Genomic DNA, 18,269 nt, shown 5'->3' on the forward strand with positions numbered 1-18,269 from the left:
GAACTGTGAGGGATTTGTGACCCAATAGTCGGTGAAGTGACGGTATACTCCAAGTAGCACTGGACTGAAAAGCGGACCTCTGAGAGTAGATTCTAATGGTTATAATCTTACCCAAGCATGGCCAGTGAAAAATCAGAGCTCGAGTGGGGACCGGACAGGTTCTTACCTGCCATTTGGAAACTAAGAAAAAGAAACTTGTTGATAAAATGATTTGAGAATAGAGCCAACGTTTTGTGTCTGGACGACACTTCATAACTTCGAAACATTGGCTCTGTTCTCTCTCCGCAGATGCTGTCAGACCTGTTGAGATGTTCCAGCATTTTCGATTTTTGTTTCAAATTCCAGCATCCACAGTATTTAACTTTTAGGATAAAATGTTTACGCAAAACAGAGGGAGTGGTGGCAAAAAGAGAAACAGGGTAAGGATGATAAAGTCTGGGTTCTGATTCTCTGAGCCCATGTAGAATTTTTTTAAAAGAGTGAACTAGTTTATAAAGAACGGAAGTTACCCATCCCTAACAAAAACTGATCAAATTAAAATAATTACGTTGAGGAATATAACAAAAAAACTTAATAGATGAAGTTTAAAATCAAGTTTGTTTTATTGTTAGAGAAGTTTTTTAAACTTGTGTAAAGTGATGTAATTGTGTGCCAAGTTTTTGCTGCTCACTCCCCCCCCCTTTAGGTTCTGTAGGAAAGTTAACCTTTTCAGCAGACAGTTCATTTGTTTTTAAATCGCCTGAAAATTCATATTTATTTTAGTTTATAATTGAAGATTTATGGGAATTTGCTAAGGTGGGCGTTTGACATTTTTAAAGAATAAAGAAGGGGTCTTGAGAAGCCAATTTGGTAGAGAGAGATGGAGGGAGAGATGTTTACAGAGAGGTGTTGAGAGCTGTTGGTTTTACAAGTTACCCCCGTTTGCAGAGCCGTCGCTTCATGCCCTGGTCTGAGAAGGAGAGAAGTTTGTTCAATTGTTAAAGTGAAGCTTTCTCCATTAAGTGTTAATCGATACTTTGCTTTTTATCTTTCTGACTTGTCACATTTTTAATGGTTAATAAACTTTCTGAATTCACCATTTAAAGTGTTTTTTCTTGCCAGATGGTTAAGTCACTAGAACCTGGTGTGAATTACAATTAGGGAGATTATTGTAAACAAGAGAACCTCCATAAATTGATGACAGGAAGGCTATGGCAGGTGAGAACCTAGAAACTATCATTATCATGAAAGAGGTAGTGTTGGGCAAGTTAATGGTGCTAAAGGTAGACAAGTCTCCTGGTCCTGATGGAATGCATCCCAGGGTACTAAAAGAAATGGCGGGGGAAATAACAAATGCACTAGTGGTAATTTACCAAAATTCGCTGGACTCTGGGGTGGTTCCCGCAGATTGGAAAACAGCAAATGTGACATCACTGTTTAAAAAAGGAGGTAGACAAAAGGCGGGTAACTATAGGCCGGTTAGCTTAACTTCTGTAGGAGGGAAAATGCTTGAATCTATCATCAAGGAAGAAATAGCGAGACATCTGGATATAAATTGTCCCATTGGTAAGACGCAGCATGGGTTCATGAAGGGCAGGTCATGTTTGACTAATTTGGTGGAATTCTTTGAGAACATTACATGTGCAGTTGACAATGGGGAACCTGTGGATGTGGTGTATCTGGATTTCCAGAAGGCATTTGACAAGGTGCCGCACCAAAAACTGCTACATAAGATAAAGGTGCACGGTGTTACGGGTAATATATTAGCATGGATAGAGGATTGGTTAACTAACAGAAAGCAAAGAGTGGGGGTAAATGGGTGTTTTTCTGGTTGGCGATCAGTGACTAGTGGTGTGCCTCAGGGATCAGTGTTGGGACCGCAATTGTTTATGTTTTACATGGATGATTTGGAGTTGGGGACCAAGTGTAGTGCGTCAAAGTTCGCAGATGACACTAAGATGGGTGGCAGAGCAAAGTGTGCAGAGGACGTTGAAAGTCTGCAAAGGGATATAGATAGTCTCAGTGAGTGGGCGAGGGTCTGGCAGATGGAGTACAATGTTGGTAAATGTGAGGTCATCCATTTTGATGGAAATAACAGCAAAATTGACTATTATTTAAATGGTAAAAAATTGCAGCATGCTGCTGTGCAGAGGGACCTGGGTGTCCTAGTGCAGGAATCTCAAGGAGTTGGTTTGCAGGTGCAGCAGGTAATTAAGAAGGCAAATGGAATTTTGTCCTTCATTGCGAGAGGGATGGAGTTTAAAAACAGTGAGGTTATGTTGCAGCTGTATAAGGTGCTGGTGAGGCCACACCTGGAGTACTGTGTACAGTTTTGGTCTCCTTACTTGAGAAAGGATATACTGGCTCAAGAGGGGGTGCAGAGGAGATTCACTAGGTTGATTCCAGAGTTGAGAGGGTTGGCTTATGAGGAGAGACTGAGTAAATTGGGGCTATACTCATTGGAATTCAGAAGAATGAGGGGAGATCTTATAGAAACATATAAGATTAAGGGAATAGATACGATACAAGCAGGGAAGTTGTTTCCACTGGCGGGTGAAACTAGAACTCGGGGGCATAGCCTCAAAATAAGGGGAAGCAGATTTAGGACTGAGTTGAGGAGGAACTTCTTCACACAAAGGGTTGTGAATCTGTGGAATTCCCTGCCCAGTGAAGCAGTTGGGGCTACCTCATTGAATGTTTTTAAGGCAAGGATAAATTATTGAACAGGAAAGGAATTAAGGGCTATGGTGAGAGGGCGTGTAAGTGGAGCTGAGTCCACAAAAAGATCAGCCATGAGGCTCGAGGGGCCAGATGGCCTACTCCTGCTCCTGGTTCTTATGTTCTTCCCACAATCCCCACATTTCCATGGCATCTCCCTGTGACTGCAATTATGTTCCAAAAGGCCAGATGATTGGTTGAAGCTTTCACCACACCTGACTAAACCTCTGACTAACCTGACTAAAACTGAGGATGAAGTATTGGTGTCTGTAAGGGCTAAAATAATACCCTTGGCTTCCTTGTAGATCTGTGGCACCAAGTTCAAGACTCCTTCATGAATCATCCTCTTGGCCTCTCGCCTGTCAACTGTCCATGAGAATCTTACATGTTTCAGAATGTTCACTGCTCATTCTTCCAAACCTAATGAGTATAGGTGCAACCCTTCCCCAAAAGACGAGTTGGATTCTGCGGCCTCACTTGCCCCGAGGTCAAAGGACCTTTGTGTGGTCCACCCCCTGGCCTGCTACGATTCCTGTGGTGGGTGGGATGGGAGAATTCTCCCCTACACCTTCACAACCTTTCCTCAAAAGTCAACACCTTCATCTTAGGAATGGGCCTGGTGAACTTTCTCTGAACTCATTCCAATGAAAACATGTCATTCCATAAGTAGGGAGACCAGAACCGTACACAGTATTCCAGCTGCTATCTCAGCAATGTCCTGTGTCGGTGCAGCAAGTTCCCTTTTTCAAACTCCACCCCCTTGCAGTAAAGTCCAACACTCCATTTGCCTTCTTCTTTACTTGCTGTACCTTCATCCTATTTTTTCACGATTCATGTACAAGGTCACCCAGATTCCTCTCTACGGCAGTATTCTTCAGTTTCTGTATATTTAAACAATTTTTTGCTTCTCTATTCTTCCTGCCAAAGTGGAAAAGCTCCCACTTTCCCGCACTATACTCCATCTGCCATTTTTCTGTCCATTCAGGTAACTTATCTGTGTCCCTTACAGATTTTTTGTAACACCCTCACAACTTGCTTTTCTACCTATCTTTGTATCATCAATTCTGGCTTCATCCAAGTCATTGATCAAGGTGGCTGTTTTTCTCTCTCTCAGTTGTGGGTGATATTTGTCTCTATTCTCCTGGAAACTGAATGAATCTTGTTCCAAACTGGGTTCAATATCAGACATTTCAGGGAGTCAGGAATCATTCGCCCCTGAACCTACACTGGTAAAACCCCAGGCAGTTCCTCAGTAAGGAGTTTTCTGGTTCCTCACCATATATTAGTCAGGATACTGAAACCCAGCTTTTTTACAGTCCACTCCTGGAGGTCCCACTCCCTGAGCCGACAACATTCAGCAGTGTCAGTGCTGAAGTTTCACAGTGGGAGTGATTCCCAGAGTAACTGTCAATCAGATCACCATTGATGTCCAGGTTTGTGTATTTTTAGTTATCCTGATGTCTAACACACACACATCAATAAAACAGGGAATTCCTGCAAACAAACTGCAGCTTCTTCTCTATCTGGAGATCCAATGTTTGTTGAATAATTGTCCCAGCGGTTAACAGGCTCCTGTGAACTCATCCAACTCGTATTTTAATACTGACTTTAACAAATATATTTTAAATAGGTTTATTTTAAATGAGTTAAAACCAGCCTTAAAATGGTAGATATAGTATAACAACCATAGTACTTTTCAGACTGGAAACTTTAACCTGCTGTTTCACTTTGATTTAGGAGCAGATCCCAGTTTTACACCAATCTCTGATTCATGTGTCCAGCATTCACCGTCATTCTAAAAGCAGAAGTTGCTGCAAAATCTCAGTACGTCTGACAGAATCTGTAAAGACAGGAACAGTTAATGTTTCCAGTTGAATGTGACTCTTCTTCAGTGTCAAAACATTAGCTCTGTTTCTCTCTCCAGAGATGCTGTCAGACCTGCTGAGTTTTTACAGCACTTCTTGTTTTTATTTACGAGTTCAGGACTCAGACAAGACAATCCACAATACAAATCTTACAACTGGGCCAGGGTTTATTAACATCAGCAGAAACAGACACCAATGAAAATGGTTGGGACCTCGATGTGATTAACAGCAAAATTCAGTCCTTGCAGTCACTCGTGAACATGATGGTGTTTCAGCAGGTGAGGTGACTGAGTGAATCCCTTCCCACACACGGAGCAGGTGAATGGCCTGTCCCCAGTGTGAATTCGCTGGTGCTTTACCAGGTTGGATGATTGACTGAATCCCTTGCCACAATCAGAGGAGGTGAATGGTCTCTCCCTGGTGTGAACTCGCTGGTGCCTCCGCAGGCTGGATGAATCAATAAATCCCTTCCCACAACTGGAGCAAGTGAATGGCCTCTCTCCAGTGTGACTTGGCTGGTGTTTTAGCAGGTTGAATGACTGAGTAAATCCCTTCCCACACTCGGAGCAGATAAATGGCCTCTCCCTATTATGAATTCTCTGGTGTTTCAGCAGGTCGGATGAATCAGTGAATCCCTTCCCACAATCAGAGCATCCTCCCCATTGACCAACTGTGAGAATGAACAAAATGCAGTCCTGGATGTAATTGAGAGCAGAAACAATAACAGCAGAATCCAACCCCTGGAATCATTCGTGAACTCGTTGGTGTCTCAGCAGGCTGGATAATCGAGTGAATCTCTTCTCACATTGAGAGCAGGTGAACGGCCTCTCCCCAGTGTGAACTTGCTGGTGTCTCAGCAGGCGGGATGAATCACAGAATCCCTTCCCACACTGAGAGCAGGTGAATGGCCTCTCCCCAGTATGAACTCGCTCGTGTGCCCGCAGGCTGGATGACCGAGTGAATCCCTCCCCACACTGAGAACACGTGAACGGCCTCTCCCCAGTATGAACTTGCTCGTGTGTCTGCAGGCTGGATGACCGAGTGAATCCCTCCCCACACTGAGAGCAGGTGAACGGCCTCTCCCCAGTGTGAACTCGCTGGTGCCTCCGCAGGTAGGATGAAGAAGTGAATCCCTCCCCACACTGAGAGCAGGTGAACGGCCTCTCTCCAGTGTGAATTCGCTGGTGCCTCTGCAGGTGGGATGAAGAAGTGAATCCCTCCCCACACTGAGAACACGTGAACGGCCTCTCCCCAGTGTGAACTCGCTGGTGCCTCCGCAGGTGGGATGAAGAAGTGAATCCCTCCCCACACTGAGAACACGTGAACGGCCTCTCCCCAGTGTGAGCTCGCTGGTGTCTCTGCAGGTTGAATGACTGAGTGAATCCCTTCCCACACTGAGAGCACGTGAATGGTCTCTCCCCAGTGTGAACTCGCTGGTGTGTCTGCAGGCTGGATGACTGAGTGAATCCCTTCCCACACTGAGAGCACGTGAATGGTCTCTCCCCAGTGTGGCTGCGCCGATGAGCTTCCAGCTCAGTTGGGTATCTGTATCTCTTCCCACAGTCCGCACATTTCCACGGTTTCTCCATAGTGCAGGTGTCCTTGCCTCTCTCTTGGGTGGACAATCAGTTGAAGCCTCGTCCACACACAGAACACGGGTACAGTCTCTCCCTGCTGTGAATGGTGTGATATTTATTCAGGCTGTGTAACTGGTTAAAGCTCTTTAGTCAGTGCACTGGAAGACTCTCACTCGAGTGTGGCAGTGTGTTGGTGCTTTTCCAGTCACACTGATGTTTGAAATCTTTTCAAATCAACAGACTGGACAACAATTTCTCCTTCTAGATTCAAAGGCCGATGATATTCAGCTCCCAAGGAATATGACTCTGTCAGGTCTGACGTGACGTTTGAGATTTCAGCCTGTGATTCCTCTTTCAATATCCTGTAAAATGAGTTTACAAAAGTCATCAGTGTCAGTACAGGATAGAAATTCAGAACAGACAATTCTAGTTTCTATGGAACATTCTTTCCTATTTCAGTCCCAAAAAGCTGTGAATCCCCATCCCACACACTCTCCCTCCATTCTCACTCTGCTGTATCTAATATTCACCCTCCCAATTCTCCTGAAGGTGCTGATTGAGGCTGATTGACAGATCCATGCTCACTGCTTCCTGTCCTGGACACAGAGACCATAACAACTAGGAGTTGCAGTCGGCCATTTGGCTCATCGAGCCTTTTAAACTATTCAATGAGATAATTTGTTCATCTACCTCAGCATCATTCTCCCCACACTGAACCCATATCCCTTGATATCTTCAATATCTAGAAACCAATCAATCTCTCTCTTGAAACTAGTTGATGGCTGAGGCTTCACTGTCCTCAGGGGTTGAAATTCCAAAGCTTTACCACATCCTTGAGTGAAGAAATCCCCCCACATCTTAGCTTTTGCTCCATCTTCTTGTCTGTTCCCCATAACCCTTGACACCCTTGTCAGTCAAAGATCTGTCGAACTGGAATATATTCAATGATCCTCAGCCTCCACTGGTCCCTGTGGAAGAGAAATCCAAAAGACTAACAACCCTCTGAGGGAAGAGAAGTCTGGAAATATATAACGTAGCTACAGTTCCATATTACAAGATATTCAGATCCCAAGGAATATGACTCTGTCGAGACGTGACAGTTGAGATTTTTGCCTGTGATTCCTCGTTCAAAATCCTGTGAAATGAGTTTGCAAAGGTCATCACAGTCAGAATAGGATAGAAATTCAGTGCAGACAATTCTAGTTTCTATGGAACATTCTTTCCTATTTCATTCCCAAAAAGTTGTAAATCTCCACCCATATCTATGGATTCTACTTAAAAATGAAAGTGGATGGGCACTTGAAGGAAATAAACTTTCAGGAGAATGGGATATAGAGTGGGAATGGGACTGGAATGTTATACAGAGAGTCAGCATGGACTCGAGTTACCGAATGGATTCCTTCTGTGCTGTAATGACTTTATGACTGGAAATGTATAACATTGCTACAGTATTATATTACAATGCAAGAAATAATAATAAATATATTTTATTACAGAAACATAAAGAATATATCTAATCTGGGTACCATATAATAACACTAGACATATCTCTGTCCTATATTAATTTACTGTCCCCTTAAATGTCAGCCATCTCCTGCCCTTTAATTGTGAACATTTGGAAAGAGACCATCCTTTTAGACAGAAAGAAGATTAACGTTTCAGGGTGGGCAGAATGAATTACAGGGAATAAAAATGTATCAGATTTTGTTGGTCAACATAAGCTCAGAAGTGGAAGGGAAATGATCTCCAGTGGAAGAGAAACAATTCCTGAACATTGTAAGACTAAGCTGGTAAATCAGCAGTGAATAGAGTTGTGAAGTGGGAAAAACCTCATCAAGACATAGCTTGCGGAAATAATAGTTAAAATACACCCATTATTAGAGGTAGAGGAAGGTAGACGATGTCAGAGAGCTGATCAGGGAGGGCAGAGGTGAAATAGAGAAATGGATGGCCGTTTAAAAATTCATAAAAAGCATGGTTAGCAAGTTTGCAGATGATACTAAATTAGGAGGTATCGCTGATAGTGAAGAAGGTTATCAAATATTACAGGGGGATCTTGATCAGTTGATCGGTTAGGGAAGTGGGCCGATGATTGGCAAATGGATTTCAGTACAGATAATACAGAGTACAGAGGCACAACCTCAGGCTAAAGGGACAATCCTTTAAAACAGAGGTAAGGAGGAATTTCTTCAGCCAGAGAGTGGTGAATTTGTGGAACTCTTTGCCGCAGAAGGCTGTGGAGGCCGGGTCATTGACTGTCTTTAAGACAGAGGTAGATAGGTTCTTGATTAATAAGGGGATCTGGGGTTATGGGAAAAAGGCAGGAGAATGGGGATGAGAAAAATATCAGCCATGATTGAATGGCGGAGCAGACTTGATGGGACAAGTGGCCTAATTCTGCTCCTATGTCTTATGGTCTTGAGTGTGAGTGTTGCATTTTGGAAAGTCAAACCAGGGTAGGACTTATACAATGAATGGTAAGGCCCTGGGGAGTGTTGAGGAACAGAGGAACCTAGGAGAAGTACATAGTTTGTTGAAAGTGGTGGCACAGTAGACAGAATGGTGAAGAAGGCATTTAGCACACTGGCCTTCATCAGTCAGGGCACTGAGTATTGGAGTTGGGACATTATGTTATAGTTGTATAAGTCATTGGTGAGGCTGCACTTGGAGTATTGTGTACAGTTTTTGTCACCCTTGGAGTATTGTGTACAGTTTTTGTCACCCTGTTATAGGAAAAACATTGATAAACTGGAAAGCGTGTAAAGAAGATTTATGAGGATGTTGCCGGGACTAATGGGCCTGAGTGATCGCGAGAGGTTGGACAGGCTAGGGCTTTATTCCTTCAAACGTAGGAGAATGTGGGGTGACTATATTGAGGTGTATTAAATAATGAGGGGCATAGATAGGATGAACCTACATTGCCTTTTTGCCAGGGTAGGGGAATTGAAAACTAGAGGGCATAGGTTTAAGGTGAGAGGGGAAAGATTAAAAGGGACCTGAGGGGCAACTTCTTCATGCAAAGAGTGGTGGGTACATGGAATGAGCTGCCAGAGAAAGTGGTTGAGGCAGGTTCAAACAGCAGGTTTAAACATTTAAAAAGCATTTGGATAAGTACATGAATTGGAAAGGATTAGAGGGATATGAGCCAAACATGGGCAATTGGGACTCGCTGGGAGGGCACCATGGTTGGCATGGATCAGTTGGGCCCAAGGGCCTGTTTCCGTGCTGTATTGCTCTATGACTCTATGTGCTGGCAGTGTCAGCATCTATTCCCATAACTCATTGTCCTTGAACTGAGTGGCTTGCATTGCTGGGGGATGTGGTAATTTCCTTCTTTAAAGGACATTATTAAATCGGATGGATTTTTACGACAATTATCATCAATGGACTTCTAATTCTAGATTTTTACTGAATTCAAACTTCAACATTTGCCGTTGTGGGATTCGAACCCAGGGTTCACAGTGCATTGCCCTGGATCCCTGTATTACTAATTCAATAACACTATCACTGCACCATTGCCTCCCCATCCATGGTAAAGGAGACATAATAGCCCGAGATCCATGGAATCAGAGCGTGCTCTAAATTTAAATTAATGCTCACTCACACTCACCCCAAAACCATTTCACTGTTTTCACATTTTAAAATCTGCTGCAGCTGAAAAGATCTCAGAGAGATTAGTGTCCGGGAAAAATGTTGCAATCTTCAAATCTTGTCCCTGTAAATAAGGAAAGTTATAGGTGTAATTCAAGGTTAGAAATTCAAGACAGACAAACATTTCGTTTGGTCTGAGTTTGCTGTGAGTAAATCCTCCCCTTCCAACCTCCTATAAAAGGAGTTTCCAAAATCCATCAGCATCTGTCCAGAACAGAAATTCAAAACATTCTCTCCTCCTACCTGGCACAGAATTACTTTAGCTGGGAAAAAATTGCAGTGGAGGCAGTTCAGGGAAGATCCAGTTGGTTGATTCCTGAAATGAGGAGTTTTGTCTTTGAGGATGAGCAGCTTGGACCTGTACTCTTTGGAGTTTAAAAGACTGAGAAGTTATTGAAACATCTGGGAATTTAAGGGCGGCACAGTGGTTGGCACTGCTGCCTCACAGTGCCAGGGTCCCAGGTTCAATTCCAGCCTTGGGTCACTGCCTGTGTGGAGTTTGCACATTTTCTCTCCATGTCTGTGTGGGTTTCGTCCAGGTGCTCCGGTTTCCTCCCACAGTCCAAAGATGTGCGGGTTAGGTGGATTGGCTATGCTAAATTGACCCTAGTGTCAAATGCATGGGGTTGTGGGGATGGGGCCTGGGTGGGATTGTGGTCAGTTCAGACTCAATGGGCTGAATGGCCTCCTTCTGCACTGTAGGGATTCTATGATTCATATGATATAAGGTGCTTGACAAGGTAGATGCTGAGAGGATGTTTCCTCTGGTGTGGAAATCAAGTAAAAATAAAGGATCCCAAATTTAAGATGAAGAGAGATCTTTTCTCTCAGAGGGTTGTTGATCTTTGGAACTCTGTCTTCACCAGTGAGGATTGGAGGCAGGTCATTGAATATATTCAAAGCTGAGGTTTTGATCCACAAGAAAGTCAAGGGTATGGACGGGGTGGGGGAGCAAAGTAGACATGATCTTATTGAATGATGCAGCAGGCTCGATGGGCCGAATGACGGGCTCCTGTTCCGAATTCTTATTCCGATGTGCTTGGATAGCTGCGCATGCGCCCTGCTCCCTATTGACCCTCTGAAGATCGAGGTTCTGAACCAGCCCCTGAAACCACGCCCATTGTGACCCGCCACTGACAGCAGCGCATGCGCTCTCCGGCTCCACTGAAACAAGGTGGCGGCCGATAACCGGGGCCTATTTCCGGGATAAAAGCCTGGGAGCTGTAAACCCGGGACCTCCACGGTCTTATTCGGGCCGTGCGACCTCCAGCGGGTGTTTGTGAAGCCATAGCTCCTTCCCTACCCCGACTCCCGGCTCCATTTCTCCCGCAGCCCGACCGACTCACCCGTTGAAAAAAGACGCTCCCGCACTCGCAGGACTCCGAGCAAAGTGACACTGCTCACGCTCCAGATATAACACTGCGCCTGCGCAATAGGCTCCTGTGGAATGAATAGGACACTTTCCCACCCGCAGGGGCACCTGGGAATTAATGGCGTCATTATCAAAGACAATAATAGAAAATTATCTTGTGCAATTAAGATCAATTAATTTTTAAAAATGCATTTCTCGGAATTTGCGCGCTGCCATTCTCTATTTCTAAAATTGATTTCAACCAGTGGTCTCCTGTGGGAATACCCCTACTTTTTAAAACTTTTCTCTCTGCTCTCCTGAAGATGCTCATACTGGTTGGGTAAATCCCACAGAGACTGGTTTCTTTCACTTTCTTTCTCCTGATGCTGAATATTCTGTTTTATGGAATGATGCATCACAGATGGGAACAATTTGGCCCATCCTGCCCAACCTCTTTAAGATCTATCCAATTAATTCCACAGCCCTGCTGGCAGAGTCAGAACAATATATATTTTCTGCAGCAGGTGAATGGAAAAGGTTTTCCAGTTGTATATTTCTCAGACACACTCACCTCTGGAAAGATCAATTGGCCTGTGTGCTAGGCATATATTAACGTTCCACTTAAAATTAAAACAGAAAATTTAAAAAGCAGTTACCAGGGCCGGATTTATTGTCAAACTGATGATGCCGTTAGAAAAGAGCCAGCTATCCAAGAAGTCACTCAAAGTATTGAATCAAACAAAATTGATCAAAGATTCAGATAAAACATTCTGTTTTCTAACATGGTGCTGTGATTTTATGTGATGGTTTCAATGTTCTCACAATTACCTGGTGTGGTCTGGGTTTATTTTATACTCATTCCCATCACTGTCCATGAAACACATTACATGCACTCTGATTCTCCATCCCATCAGAGACAATTCAATCACTGACCGGAAATTAGGGTTTTTAACAACAGCTCTGACAACCGAGAATGCACCGTGAGGCAAAATTAACCCTAGCTGACAAATTCCACACGGGCTCCGAAGACTGCCCTTTCTGCGGCCTTGTGGAGTCCGTGGACCATGTCTATGTTGTGTGTCTTAGGCTGCACTCCCTTTATGTTTTCCTAAAGAACCTTTTGTTGATGTTTTGTTTGCACTTCAGTCCCACGCTCCTGATCTACGGACACCCGGTGCGGAGAGGGGAGGGTCGGGATGGCGACCTCCTCGTGAACCTGCTCCTGGGCCTGGTGAAACGCGCCATTTACCGGTCCAGGCTGCGGGCGCTCGAGGGGGCCGTCCATCCTGACTGTCTTCCCCTCTACCGCGGCTACGTTCGCGGCCAGGTGTCCCTGGAGAGGGAGCATGCGGTGTCCACGGGCGAGCCCGCTGGGCACCGCAGGGGTTGGGGTGCATTATTGACCCTAATAATCACATTTTAATTTGATGTTTTTAAGTTTCCTTTGTACTTTGATTTCTGTTCGGGCTGTTCCCCCTCCTTTTTGGGGAGCTGCCCCTTTTACTTTGTCCTGATTTAATTGGAGTTTGTTTACTTGGTTTGGTTTGACCTAAAAAGAGGACAAATTCCAGACAGTGAACATTATCTCCCAGACCCAAGTATAAAACAGTAAACATTATCCCCCCAAGATCCGAATATAAAACAGTGAACATTATTCCCCCAGACCCGAATATAAAAGAGTGAACATTATCCCCCCCAGACCCGAATATAAAACAGTGAACATTATCCCCCAGACCTGAATATAAAACAGTGAATATTATCCCCCCCAGACTCGAATATAAAACAGTGAATATTATCCCCCAGACCTAAATATAAAAGTGAACATTATCCCCCAGACCTGAATATAAAACAGTGAACATTATCCCCAGACCCGAATATAAAATAGTGAACATTATCCCCCAGATCCGAATATAAAATAGTGAGCATTATCCCCCCCACACTTGAATACAAAATTGTCCTGATGGATTCAGACAGCATTATCACAATATTCCAAATGTGTTTTTTCCAGGAAAAGATTCAGCGGCTGCATCACTGGAGGCCAGAGATACTCTCCTCAAACTCGGCTCATGTGAGGAATCCCTCCAATGAGGCGCAGGAATGCTACAACCAGAGTCACGTGACCACCAAGTGTGTAACTGAACAAACTACCGCAACGTTGAAGATGTGTTTCAGTGTGAAATGATTTGCTTCACCTGTTGCTTCAGATTTGAGAGGAAATGTCCCTTTCTGGGGTAATTTGACCTTGACCCAGGCACTTTTCAGATCTGAAAGTGATGGCCTTTAGCACAATCACAAGGCTGCACAATACAGAATGAACACTAATCTGTTTCATTCTGCGACTATGCAGTGGTTACATGAGTGATACCTTCCACTAATTAGCTGCTAGCATCAGTCCAAAAAGGCATTCAGCCTCCCACACTCGTAAGCAAGGCTGGGTATGAATATCTTTCACAACACCAGGTTAAAGTCCAACAGGTTTATTTGATAGCAAAAGCCACGAGCTTTTGACGAAAGCTCGGACCAATAGGAAGAGGGGGCGGGGCTGGAGGACCGAGCATAAGCAGCTGGTCCTCCGACCAATCAGACTAAATGACGGGCACCCCGCAGCCTGGAGCTCCCTCTGTCTGCGCGTGCGCTCGGCCGCACACTGTCAAGATGGCGATCGTTCACCCCGGCCTGAATCGGGGAAAAAGCCCGAGCAGCTGTCAACGGTTCAAATACCGAATCCGAGCTTCCCATTGGGGACTTGCGGCCAAACGGGACTTTTATGAAGCCTCCAAGTCCGTCCACCCACCGGCTCCATCACTCATTCCTGATTTACCCGGTGTTATCGCCCGGACTGAATATTTCCACAACCGCCTCAACCGCGCATGCTCCAGATCACCACAGTGCAACACGCCCTCAGCCCCGCCCCTCATTCACTCCGATTGGTTGGAGGACCAGCCACTCTCGCTCGGTCCTCCAGCCCTGCCCCTCATTCACTCTCGTTGGAGGACGAGCCGCTCTCCCTGGTCCTCCAGCCCCGCCCCCTCTTTCACTCCGGTTGGAGGACGAGCTGCTCTCGCTTGGTCCTCCAGCCCCGCCCCTTATTCACTCCGATTGGTTGGAGGACTAGCCGCTCTCCCTGGTCCTCCGGCCCCTCCCCCTCATTCACTCTGAATGTTTTGTCATCTCCCAAAACCCCAAACCATCTTTCCCAGAACTCCATCTTTGAATTCTCCAATAAGGTTTCTGCCTTGCCACATGACTGAAACAGCCCTTGTCAAATCTCCACTGACATCCTATGAGACTGCGACCTATCTCATCCTCGACCTATTGGCAGCCTTTGACATGGTCGCCCACATCATCCTGCTCCATCCCTCTCCACTGTCGTCCAGCTGGATGGGGCTGCTCTCTCCTGGTTCTATATGGGTGGCACGGTGGCGAGCACTGCTGCCACAAGCGCCAGGGTACGATTCTCAGTTTGGGCCACTGTCTGTGCAGAGTCTGCACATTCTCCCCTTGTCTGCCTGGGTTTCCTCCGGATGTTCCGGTTTCCTCCACAGTCCAAAAGATGTGCTGGTTAGCATTGAGAATGCGAAATTCCTCCTCAGTGTACCCGAACAGGCGCAGGAATGTGTTGACGAGGGGATTTTCATAGTAACTTCATTGCAGGGCCGCAAGTCACTAATAAATAAACATTAAACTTTAAAACTATTCTTCTGTTTTTAATTAGAGTCAGAGAATCACTTATAATATCTTCCCTTCAGATTCCCACACTTACATCTGGTGTCTCCAGAGGCTCCAGCCTTGGCCTCTTATTTCTCATCAACATATTCCCATCAATGACATCATCTGAAAATAGTGTCAGTTCTCACATTTACTGTGTTAAAGAGACAATATAAATGTAGGGTGTTATTATTGTCTGATAATGATAGATCAGGAATATCACAAACATTTTAAATGTTCATTCCACATTTCTATTTATTCTCAAAGTCTCAGTCAGGAACAGATCCCAATTTAACACCAATCTCTGACTTCACATCACATTTCCAATATTCACCATTGTTCTTCCTGACTCTAAACCCAGTTGTAAAGGAGTTTCTGTTCTCCCTCCAGGACCACTGAATCATGGAAGAGCATGGCTGGGATACATTTCTTACACACCTCAGGTTACACAGCCACATGTTCAGTCCTGGATGTCTCTAAAAGCAGCAATGACAAACTCCAAATTCTACAATCATTTGTGAACTCGCTGGTGTCTCAGAAGGTCGGATAACTGAATGAATCCCTTCTCACACTCAGAGCAGGTGAATGGCCTCTCTCCAGTATGAACTCGTTGGTGTCTCTGAAGAGTAGATGACTGAGCAAAGCTGTTCCGACACACAGAACAGGTGAATGGCCTCTCCCCAGTGTGAACTCGCTGGTGTACCAGAAGGTCGGACAACTGACTGAATCCCTTCCCACACTCAGAGCAGGTAAATGGCCTCTCCCCAGTGTGAACTCGCTGATGTCTCAGAAGTTGGGATGACTGAATGAATCCTTTACCACACACAGAGCAGAGGAATGGTTTCTCCCCAGTGTGAACTTGCTGATGTGTCAGAAGGTGGGATGACCGATTGAATCTCTTCCCACACACAGAGCAGAGGAACGGCCTCTTCCCAGTGTGAACAAGCTGATGTGCTACCAGATGCTTCTTGCTTTTAAACGTCTTCTCACAATCAGAGCATTTAAAAGGTCTCTGATCACTGTGTACAAGTTGATGGTCAGTGAGGTGGGATGACTGAGTGAATCGCTTCCCACAGACAGAGCAGGTGAATGGTGGCTCATCAGTGTGACAATGATAACGTTTTCTCAGCTTTGGGTAATTGAAGCCCTTCCCACAGTCCCCACATTTCCACAGTTTCTCCATGATGCCAGTGTCCTTGTGACTCTCCAGATTGGACAATCAGTTGAAACCTTGTCCAAACTGTATGGTTTCTCCTCGCTTTGAATGATGTGATGTTTTATCAGGCTGTATAACTGGTTAAAGCTCTTTCCACAGTCAGTTCACTGGAACACTCTCACTCGGTGCTTTTCCAGTCAATTGTTTCAAAACTTCCAGTTTGAAATCCTCAGACAGAACAAAGAAACATTTCTCATTCCACATTCAAAGGTCCACAATATTTAAGCGCTGATGAATCAAGTGAGTAGATGTTGGATGTCATGTTTGGTTTGATGTTCTTGTTTGGAATTCCTCCCTTTCTCATAGCCTGTAAAAGGAGTTTATAAAATTAATCCTCGGAAGTACAGGACAGAAATTCTGAATAGACAATTCTGATTCTGTGGAACATCTTTTCCTCACTTGTTCACTTATGGGCTGAAGGATCTCTTTCTGTGCTGTGTGACTCTATGACAGGAAGTCCAGTTAGCCCCAAGACCTCAGTGCCTGCTCACCCACATTGATTCCCAGTCACAACAAAAGCAGAAAATGCTGGAAACTCTCAGCAGGTCTAACAGCATCTGTGGACAGAGAATATATTATATATTAACGAGAATATATTTATATATTAACGATCTAGATGACGGGACTTGTGGCATTCTGGCCAAGTTTGCCGATGATACAAAGATAGGTGGAGGGGCAGGTAGTATTGAGGAGGTGGGGAGGCTGCAGAAAGATTTAGACAGTTTAGGAGAGTGGTCCAAGAAGTGGCTGATGAAATTCAACGTGGGCAAGTGCGAGGTCTTGCACTTTGGAAAAAAGAATAGAGGCATGGACTATTTTCTAAACGGTGACAAAATTCATAATGCTAAAGTGCAAAGGGACTTGGGAGTCCTAGTCCAGGATTCTCTAAAGGTAAACTTGCAGGTTGAGTCCGTAATTAAGAAAGCAAATGTAATGTTGTCATTTATCTCAAGAGGCTTGGAATACAAAAGCAGGGATGTACTTCTGAGGCTTTATAAAGCACTGGTTAGGCCCCATTTGGAGTACTGTGAGCAATTTTGGGCCCCACACCTCAGGAAGGACATACTGGCACTGGAGCGGGTCCAGCGGAGATTCACACGGATGATCCCAGGAATGGTAGGCCTGACATACGATGAACATCTGAGGATCGTGGGATTATATTCATTGGAGTTTAGGAGGTTGAGGGGAGATCTAATAGAAACTTACAAGATAATGAACGGCTTAGATAGGATGGACGTAGGGAAGTTGTTTCCATTAGCAGGGGAGACTAGGACGCGGGGGCACAGCCTTAGAATAAAAGGGAGTCACTTTAGAACAGAGATGAGGAGAAATTTCTTCAGCCAGAGAGTGGTAGGTCTGTGGAATTCATTGCCACAGAGGGCTGTGGAGGCCGAGACATTGAGCGTCTTCAAGACAGAAATTGATAAATTCTTGATTTCTCGAGGAATTAAGGGCTATGGGGAGAGAGCGGGTAAATGGAGTTGAAATCAACCATGATTGAATGGTGGAGTGGACTCGATGGGCCGAATGGCCTTACTTCCGCTCCTATGTCTTATGGTCTTAATAGAGCCAACTTTTCGAGTCAGGATGACCCTTCGTCAGATTTCAGCATCTGCAGTACTTTGCCATGATTTCCAGTCAAGCGGAATCTTGATTTTGAAATTATCATTCTTATTTTCAAATACCAGACGCATTGATAGCTGAAATCATTTCCCACAGACAGAACAGCTTCTTTACACATTCAAAGGTCAATGATCTTGATGAATCGACTGAATCTAGATGCAATGTTTTGAATTGTGAATTCTCTCTTTTGCGTATCCTGTAAATGCATTACTGTCAGCCCAGGGTAGCAATCCACCATTTTCGGTTTTTATTTCAGATTTCTAGCACCCTCAGTATTTTGCTTTTAACATAGAAATGCATAAAGTTGTCTCCTGCTGCTGGTATTGCCCCCTATAAAGATGGCAGCGTCCTTACCGGAACATTGCCCCTTATAAAGATGGCGATCGGCGAGCCAGGCCCCACACCGAGAGAACTACCGAACAATCCTCTCGGTCCAAATGGGGGACCGTTAGATTTTTACTCGAACTTTGCGAGCCGAGTCCGGTGTTAATGAAATCTCTCCACCCACCGGCTCCGTTCCCCATCCACACTCGGTGTTTTATTTCACCCGTTGCGAAAGCCACACGAGCTCCTCACGCTTC

General features: G+C 44.9%; 2 protein-coding genes across 2 annotated transcripts in view; one reads left to right on the forward strand and one right to left on the reverse strand.

Moving 5' to 3' along the window:
* LOC144480811 (uncharacterized) overlaps nt 1-18,269 on the forward strand; it is a 992,083-nt gene that overhangs the window by 158,686 nt on the left and 815,128 nt on the right. The window lies entirely within an intron of this gene.
* Nucleotides 1-18,269, reverse strand: part of LOC144480924 (uncharacterized) — a 196,312-nt gene that overhangs the window by 142,569 nt on the left and 35,474 nt on the right. The window contains exon 3 of the mRNA XM_078200549.1: nt 5,472-6,145. Coding sequence (XP_078056675.1) covers nt 5,472-6,145 — 674 coding nt within the window. The remainder of the gene's footprint in view (nt 1-5,471; nt 6,146-18,269) is intronic.

This window comes from Mustelus asterias, chromosome 30 (assembly GCF_964213995.1).
Source record: "Mustelus asterias chromosome 30, sMusAst1.hap1.1, whole genome shotgun sequence".
In the NCBI taxonomy this organism is placed as follows: domain Eukaryota; kingdom Metazoa; phylum Chordata; class Chondrichthyes; order Carcharhiniformes; family Triakidae; genus Mustelus; species Mustelus asterias.